We start from the raw sequence: 9,537 nt of genomic DNA, 5'->3' as shown, positions 1-9,537 counted from the left end.
CTCCGAGCGCAGCCGCTGAGGATGTGATTAGCCAGGCGGTGTGTTTCAGAGGAGCTGTGTACTTATTAACGCCTAATCAATGGGCGATTAAGCAGAGGAATTAATCAAACAGGACACAGACAGATCGGTTGAGTAAATGAGCACTGTTCAGGGTAATTGATAATGAGTTCCTTCCTAATGGTCATCAGAGGGGTTACATGATATCTTGTTCCGCTAACCGGCCAACTGGGAGTCCTTACAGTACAGTTCACAACACTACTGCACCACATTATACTGCATTATACTCCACAACACCACTCTACACTTCACAAGACCATACTATAATACCCTACACTATACAAAAATACACCACACTACACTATAGTATACTACACACCCTTACTCTACACTTCAGAACACTATACACTACACTTTACTACAATACACTACACTATACAACACAACACTACATTGTACTACACAACACAGCTATACTCTTCACAACACTATACCACACAATTCACCACACTATACACTTCACTGCAATGTATTCATGGCTCTTATAATGTTGTGGTTGTGGTGTTCGACTTCCAGACGCAAAGTGGGTTCACTCCCCATATCACAGTCTAGACATCCATGAATAAGATTTCCTAGCTGCGTCCTCATGAAGTGCATCTGAACCTGAAGTCACTTAGAGGGGAAGAGCACCTTATAAATTACAAAATAGGAGTTCACCACACCAGCGCCGTTGAGCCATTTTCATAAACAACCAAGATGGCTGCCGCCGATGTGTCACACTAGGCCTGGGCAATAAAACAATAAATTATCATAATGTGATAGAATTTTGATCATTATCAATATAAAACATGTTCAATATATATTGATGGACCACCGAATCTAGCAGCTGGGTTTGGAACACGGTTCCATACTTATTTACAATATTAGTGTTACTTATTACAATAATATAGTGTTTTTCATTGTTGTATCGACATTGAAGTATTTGTCAATGAAAAACAGTGGAAGGTCATTAAGTTTTATACAGTGTTTAAATCCAGCATGGTAATTCCTAGTCTTTTTAGGTCAATAAAATTATCAATAGTTATCGATATCGATCAATATGATCAAGTTATATCGTGATATGTCTTTCAGCCATATCGCCCAGGCCTATGTCACACGCCCCTTGGACATTGAAAACAAACGGAAAGATAACTCTACACTACACTAAAAACAGCCTTCCAGTGCTTATATAAAACGCAATCTCATACGCTCCCATTTAGAACGGCAGTTTGAAGTCAGCCGCACGAGAGAGACGATTTATTACCAGAGTGATCCCACCTCGCCGGCCTGTCTCCCCCTATAAGAGCCCCGGGAGCAATGACCGATAACGGAGAAGAAAGGACCCTGCCGAGGGGGTGTGTTTTGGCTGTGTGTGTGTGTGTGGGGGGGTGGGGGACCGCTGCCAATGGAGCGATGGGCCCTTTGCTCCAGACCCGCCCCCCCCCCGTGGTCCTTATATATACCCCGGTTGGGTTCAGATACCTCGACTGACACACTCCAGTGGATAACAGATGCTGCAGTTGGGATTGTGGGATTTATAGTGGATAGAGAAAGAGGGACATTGTTGTGTTGGAGAGAGATGCGTTGTGTAGCGGACTTGGGGGCGAACCACCGGGGAAGTTCGGAGGGAATGTAAGAGCTGGTGGTAACTTGGAAGGAACTGCGCTTGCTAAAAGGATTTGAATTGGATGACACACACATCACTTCCAGTGTGTAATGGGTGTTCCCGGGGTTGAAATACTACGAGTCGGTCTCTGGCCGATGCAATCGTAACATTTGTCAGTGAGTTATGTGATATGATTTGCCAAAAAACCAAAATAAAAAGCTGTTGGTATTATATAAGCCAGCAACTCCTGTTCTAAATAATTCACTTTCTGGAATGGAAGTATTGGAATGGATTGGTTTGTGAGTGATCAAAAAAGCATAAACATAAATACATCATACTTAAAAATATGAAAACCCTTTTTTGACTTACCCTCTGTAGGATCTTCCCTCTCCTCCTCCTCCTCCTCTCTCTCCTCCTCCTCTCTCCCTTCCTCCTCCCCCCTCAGCAAATCCTCACTGGGGGGGTCAAAGGCCGCCTGAGGCTGCGTTCTCCCATGATGCCCCGCTGAGGTGACCTCTGCCCTGGGTGTGGGTGTGTTGGTGGTGCCTGGCGTGGTGGTGACAGGGCTGGTGGTGGTGGTTGCACTGGTTGAAGTGGTGGGAGTGTTGGTGGTGCTAGTGGTTGCTGCAGTGGTGGTGGTGGTTGCAGTGGTGGTGGTGGCTGCAGTGGTGGTGGTGGCTGCAGTGGTGGTGGTGGCTGCAGTGGTGGTAGTGGTTGTTGCAGTGGTAGTGGTGGTTGTGGGGGTGGTGGTGGTGGTAAGGGGCGTAGCCTCTCTGGGAGCCTCTGTGGTGTCAAGGCCGAGGTGCTGGTAGTAGTCTGTGGCCAGGGGGGGGCTCTCGGTCTGGGCATGGCTGCTCCACCTGCCCTCCTCCTCCTCCTCCACCACTGGCGCCTTCCCATCGTGCACCCCGTCCCATCCCCCGGGCCCTACATCGCTCTCTCTCAACAAAGCCGCTCCCTCCCTTTCCTCCATCTCCTCTTCGCCATGCTCCACCCCCTCCTCTCCCTCCATGTCTTCCTCATCGTATGCGTTCTCGTACTCGTCTGGGTAATCCGAGGTGGGTGCGCTTTGCCCCATGGTCGGGCTGCGTAGCGACTCTGTGTGGAAGCGCCGATCCGGGCGGTCCCCCGCACCCAGCCGTTGTTGGGCCTCCGCCATTGGGTGATGAACCCAGGGACTCTGGTTCCCGGAGCCGGGCTGGAACGCTGGGGGTCCGCTCCACGGCCCCTCCAGGGGGTACGGCGGGAGAGCCGACCTCTGGGCAACGTCTGCGTCTGTGCTTTGAGGGTCTTCCTCCGACGGACTCTCAGCGTGGCTCTGGAAGAAAGGCGGGAGGTTGTCCCCGTCAGACGGCGTGTGCAGGGAGAAGACGGCACGGTCCGTCATGCTCTCCGCGGGTACCGGGCTGTCCAGGACGGCCAGGGGTGCCAGCTGGCTGTGGGTGGTGTCCTGAGGGTTAGGGGGGCGCAGGCGTTGGATGTTGTTCCTGTGCGATGTCCTCCCACGGGCGCCATGCGTCGTGGCGTGGGGCTGGGCGGGGGTTCTCACGGTGCCTTGCTCGGCCGCCTCAGGACCGTCCGTTACCGGGACCGTGTGGAACGGCCCGTGGTCCCGAACGCCGTATCGCTCTCTGAGCTCCAGCTTGTTCCTCCGCCCATAGCCCTGACCCGACGGAGAGGCCGGGGTGGCGAGGGACGCCGGGCCGTCCTTGAACTCGGGACCACCAACTGGTTCGTAATCGTAGTCCCCCTCCTCCAGCTCCTGCTCCTCCTTTAGGTGCATCTTCTTCAGCCCCAGGGGTTGATAGCTATGCACGCCGCCCTTGCCAAGGTGCTGCACGAAGCCGCTGCGGGGGTCGTCAGTGGGCGGAGGCGGGGGCGCTGTGGGCAGGCGGGCGTCGCGGGGGTCGCAGTCGGGGACCGGGGAGCACATGAGCTGGCCGCTGTCGCTGGGGCAGTGGCACACGTGGCAGGCGTCCGTTTTGAAGGAGTGGCCCGCGTCGTACTTCAGCCCGCTCTCGCGGTCGACACAGCCCACGCGATCGCACTGCGGGCAGGCGTCGGCCGGCGACGAGGTCTGGATGCAGTTAGCCGGCAGCTCGGGGCAGCCGATGTACATGCAGCTGATGCGCCCGCCGCCCTCAGGGCAAGTGCACTCGGTGCTGCCGTAGTCCACGAAGTAGGCGTTGCCCTCGGGCACCTTGCCGTTGTTGTAGCCGGCGTTGATGCAGTCGTAAAACTGGTAGCCCTCACACCTGCACCCCGTGCGAACGCACACCGGGCAGCAGGCTCCGCCCTCCAGCACCTCCTGGATGCAGTTGCTCAGCGGGGGGCAGTCCACGCCGGTGCAGTTCTGCTGGCAGAGCGCCGGGGGTGGGGCCAAGAGGAGGAGGTGGAGGAGGAGCGTGTAAGTGAGGAGCGCCCTCGTGACCGGCGCCGGCCCTGATCCGGGGTGGCGTGCCATGACGGCCTGGGGGGGAAACCGAAGGAAAACACGGAGCGGGTCCCGCTGAGCGATGAGATGTTGTTGCGGATGTCCTAGTGCTCAGCTGGGGGTCTGCACACTGTAGGGGGTCTGCGCTCTACAGGGGTCTCTGCTCGGCGGGGGTCCGTGCTCTATGCCCCTCAGGGGAAGCCCCAAATTCACTTAAGACCCTGCAGGAACAAGAGGATGGAGATAAGAGGGAGAGAGAAAGATGGGACAGATGTAGAAAAAGAGAGGAACGTGGAGAGTCAATTACAGGGAGGAAGAGAGCGAGGGAGACCAACGGAGGAAGAGAGGGATGAGGAGACAGAGGGACAGACAGACAGAGGAGAAGAAGGAGAGGGGTAAATGAAAGGGAGGGAGAGAGAGGAGAGGGGAAGGGGGAGGCTGTTACTCTGTGAAATAACAGTGTCAGAGTCCCAGCCAACATCTGGCTTGCTAGTTGAGCTCAGACTCTAGTGATTCTCCCTGCCTGCAGCTGTACATACAGTCATGTCCATTATGAACATGGCGAAAGGTTCACGTCGGCATTATGGATGTCCATTATGCCACAGTGAACCGTCAAATCTCTACCATTGCACGGTTGGCTCGGGAAACCTCTTTAGTTATAATTAGAATATTAATTCTTACAGCCTGTTTATCGGTTGGATCAAAACAGGGAGAAATTGTTCAGGCCTACAGTTGTAGCAGAGGCCTAGACTCACTGCGGAACATAATTGCTTCAGGTTTTTTCGCTGGCTGGGGGAGGGTAGGAAATTGATTGCACATTATGGAAATCAGGGCTGAAGTCTTAAGTCAATGTCTGTGCAGTGGACTAACTTTATCCCGTCTTAACCGTGTAGGTTTCTACTTTTAATAAGGTCTGGCGTTTGGAACCCTGCATTAGTGGAATCTGACAGCTAAGTAGACTGTTTATTAGGGTCATGCCTGGGAATTACTTTTATCCTTAGGGAACGGAAGAGAGAAAAAAAAAACTACTTAAAACTGGACCATTGGCAAGGGGGCTTAGCGGAGTACAAATACTGGAAAGCTGCCTCGAATGGCAAATATGTTTTGGGAAAATAACCAGGCGTTATTATAAACGTAGCACTACTATGCAAAGAAAAACAATGTAATGGATCACATTGCAGTAAATATGATTCTGCATTTCATTAAACAGAGCTTGCAAAACCTGTAGCTGTTAACTTGCCTAATAAGGACTGGCCCGCCTGTTCCCTGGAAAACTCCCTAGCGTTGACAACCGTCAGCGTCAATTACTGCCTGGTGCCTGCCTGCTCGCTGTGGATTTAACGGGCATCGATGCGCATGTAAAACTACAGTCCGCCTCAGTTTTTTAGTTTTTTTTAATTTTTTTTAAATCAAAACGTCAAGGTCTTCAATCTCAGATTATGTATTTCAATAATAGTTGTGATATTTTGAGTTCTTAATTTTGTCAATAGGCAGTTATCTCTGCCCTGCAACCTGTTTTCTCTCGTATAAAAGTTATCTGCTCGTATAAGTGGTTTCAATCCGTAGTTCCAAGTAAAGCTATTGATTCACAAGACGCGTCAGAGACAAATAAAGCGCGTCTTTAAATTTTTTCTCTTTAAAGACGCAACAGTTGACTCAAACTGCACATCTCTCAAAAGATCGCTCAGCTTCCGAAGACGCAATTCTGTCACACATACAGAACAAAGCCACGTTTTTTCTCGCAAAGTCTTTCCACGGAGTGTGATCCGCCCTTACCTTGACCTGAGGGGGATCCTAGAGGGAAACGCAGCGTGGTCCCGGGAGCGTCGCTGGGGCGAGTCTGGAGTCCGGACCGAGAGGCGCTCCCTGCCTGGGACCGAGGAGAGCGGAGTTAAGTGGGAGGTCCAAAACTTTCACTATACCCCATCCCGCTGGCTTCCCAGCACTGATGTTAATTCGTATCAACCACTGTTACCCTCGTTCGAGTTGGACGCCTGCATATATAAAAGAAAGTTGCCGAATTAACAATATAAACCTATTTTATTTGAACTTACCAACCAGACTTTAGATGGATCCCCTATTTAAATAAAACAGGTATTTGCTGTCAATAATGGACTAAAGTCTATCTAAAGTGAACACCAGGCTTTTTCTTTGTGTTGAATTGCCGTTTGAAAATAGTTTCCAAAGTAAAAGCTTCTCGAGAGTAAACGTGGCTACTGGCGGACGAGTCAGTCTCACATGTACATCCTAAACTACAGGCCATAACCTTGCCTAAACACGAGGCATGTGCCAACATCATCTTTCACATCTTTCAACTTGCACATCATAAAGGAGCGCAGGGCTGTAGAGTAGCTATGGACGCTAAATCCCTTCCAAACACCACATCTGTCTTTAATGAGCTTTTTGATATCTGCGTTTGGGGTTCTGTTTTATCTGGGGGTGCACTAGCAGCCCTGCATTAAAGCCTTTTGAGCCCTGTTCTTTGGAAGGATAAAGTTCTGTTTTAACTAAAATCAGCCTGCCCCCCCCCTCCATATCCTGGCTCTTATGTTAACTATGTCCCATAACTGAACTAAATGGGCTGAGAATGTGGCTGACATTGCCAATATACACTACTGTTTGTCATTACAGATGCGATACACTTATTTCAAAGCGGCTTTCAGACTTTTTAAGGCCATATCAGATTAAATAAATGTCCCGAAATTGCTTCCTTTTCATTTTGCGTGTGTGTATCTTACCATACATACACAAACATAAAAGAACAATGTCCACATCTCGCTCTGGGGCTTGTCTACAATCCCACTTCCTCACAGCTGTTTCAACCCCAGATCAATCCTCTCTTGACGTCTGAAGACCCCTTGTGGTTTGCAGGCAAACGCAAACACCACCAGCCCCCTGATTTGAATTCCCAGCCTCTCCCCAGGGCGTCGTAAATGTGGTCCTGACACCCTGAGATGTTGAGATACTCCAGCCCCAGGTGGTTCGAGGGGACAGGGGGGTTAAGTGGGAGCTGTATTGTAACTGGGGTCGGTGGCAGGGAAAAAAGGGGATTGAATAACATTCTTTCCACTGGACGACAGCAACTGGAATGACCGCTAACTACCCCCTACACGACCAACACTTTGATCATCACCACACCACCGCCACTATGATCACAACCACCACCACCATCACTATCACCACTACCACCATCACCATCATCGGCATCACCACACCATCATCATCTTTCCCTCCACTCAAGATATCTCATCCCTCATCACCATCTCCACCACCTCTATCACCACTTCCACATCTTCCACCTCCACCGCATTTTCTACCTTCACCATCCCTTCCTTTAACTTTACCACCACCACCACCACCCCTCCCTCTCCCACACCCTTCCAGGGGACTCTTACTAAAGACCCCAATGAACGAGGGGGTGGAGGTGGGACCGGGGCGGTCTGGTGGTAGAGGCCAGGCGATTGTGGTACCAGGGGCCAGGGCTGAGGAGCTGTTCAGGGTGATTGTCCTCAGAGATGGGCCATCTTCAGGGGGCATGGCGGCCACCAGAGGAGAGGACGAGGAGTGGACTCTCATGATGAGAGTTGCTGGGATCCATCAGAACACATCCTCACCGGCCATGGTTTGGATTCTGCTACAGAAACAGGACTGGGATTCACAATGGGGTGAGCGGATGTCTCCTTCAATTTGTGATCCGTAATATATGCCCTTATGGGTGGGAGCTTTTCGAATATATTTTATGAGCAGACATTCCTCTCGGCATGCTTGGCTCCAGAGGGATTCAGACCCCTGACATACAACGGTTGATCTACACAGGACGCTGATCCATGTAAGCCTCACCTAATGGATAACAGGTTCAAAGTTCAACCCTCTTGTCTTGTCTCTACGGGTGCAGGATAGTGCGGTGGTTTACAGGGTTCATGATACTGGGTGGTGACGTCGCTGAGCAAAACGCCCAGCCCCTACCTGCTCCACAATGGTATCTGAACTCACTGCAAGTGATTCAAACATAAAATACTAAAAGCCTTCCATAATAATCCAGTGGGAATCAAACACCTGTTGCTTTGTGGCAACGTGAATGCCTTGCTCTGCCATTTGCCCTGGACTGGACAGTGATCTGGGTCGGGATCAGGGAACGGGCCATTAAACACAGAGCGGTACCGGGCAGCATGTGGGTGAGACTTGTGGAACCCTGGTGTGATCTCCAGGGGCGACCCCAGGACACCAGACACAGCCAGGCCTTCACACCACTCCCAGAATTGGTCTGCGGTGGCTTCTTTATCCCCTTTGGTGGTGGTGGAGATGTAGGTGGGGGTGGTGGTGGTGGTGGTGATGGTGGGGTTGGCGGTGGTGGTGGTGATGGTGGGGTTGGCGGTGGTGGTGATGGGGTTGGGGTGGTGCTGGTGGGGTTGCCGGTGGTGCTGGTGGTTGGGCTGGGGTGGTGCTGGTGGGGTTGGGGTGGTGCTGGTGATGGTAGTGGTGATGGTGGTGGTGGTGTTAGTAATGGGGGGGTTGATGGTGGTGGTGGTGAGGGTGGTGGTTATGTTGGTGGTGACGGTGGGGGTGGAGGTGATGGGGTTGAGGGTTGAGTTGTGGGGGTGGTAGGGGTGAGGTCAGAGGTCAGGACTACTATGGATTAACGGGTTTAAGAGCGTAACCAAAGGCAGTATGTGGTCTGCATTATGTGGCCGTACTGATGGGTTTAGAACCTGTGGATTGGGGCGGTGAGGAGATACAACCAGATTGATGCAGCAATGCTTCTAACCATATACCTCTATGCGTAAAAATGATGCATACATTTTTTGTAAAATAAATTCTGTACGAAATCCCATGCCCTGTGGCAGCGAAGTTGTTTATTATTAATGTTTAATGTAAATGCGGTTGGACATATTTAATTCACACCCTGAATACTACACTGATATGACTTTACACTCTTAGATTTAGCATATGGCTGCTGCCACGGAGAGACGTGCTGACTGGGGTAGAAACCGCCGAAACAAGCCCAGAAACAAAAACAACAAACCGCCATTTCCTCTGAGTGCTCGCGCGGCGCCGTACAACCGACAACCTGTCCCACTTTGTTCCTGGCTCCCGAAACGACAGACCCTCCTCACAGAACAACTCACTGAATATTAATTGAGCGAGTCGCCGGGCTGAAACTGACTCAGACTCCCTACAATACAGCGGAGCGAGGGGGGTAGGAAACGACATGGATGGGGGAGTCATTCTCCCTCCCCCCGAAAAAAAAGAGTTCACAGGCCCGCTGAGACGGAGCAGGGGTTATCTGGAGGATACAGACCTGTGATTTGCAGGACAAAGAAAAGAGGGAGAGAGATAGAAAAACAGAGAGAGAGGCAGAGAGAGAGAGAGAGGGAGAGGCAGAGAGAGTCTCTCTCCCTCTCTGCCTCTCTCTGAGAGGTAGATTGAAAGAGAGGTTAAGAGAGGGATGGAATGAAGGAAC

The 9,537-nt window shown here is 51.3% G+C and overlaps 1 protein-coding gene across 1 annotated transcript; it reads right to left on the bottom strand.

The window, feature by feature from the left end:
• Positions 1 to 2,098: 2,098 nt before the first annotated feature.
• On the bottom strand, positions 2,099 to 5,938 carry LOC311372794 (uncharacterized protein; the record flags this gene model as incomplete). Its single annotated transcript, XM_084489749.1, has 2 exons — positions 5,853 to 5,938; positions 2,099 to 4,297 (listed from the first exon to the last, which is right to left on the bottom strand). A coding segment is annotated over exon 2 (2,008 nt), but the record flags the coding sequence as incomplete, so codon positions are not given.
• Between the last annotated feature and the right edge of the window lie 3,599 nt (positions 5,939 to 9,537).

Source organism: Micromesistius poutassou (assembly GCF_964030765.1).
Source record: "Micromesistius poutassou genome assembly, contig: SCAFFOLD_3804, whole genome shotgun sequence".
Taxonomy (NCBI): Eukaryota; Metazoa; Chordata; class Actinopteri; order Gadiformes; family Gadidae; genus Micromesistius; species Micromesistius poutassou.
This window is presented reverse-complemented; position numbering and strand designations above follow the sequence as displayed.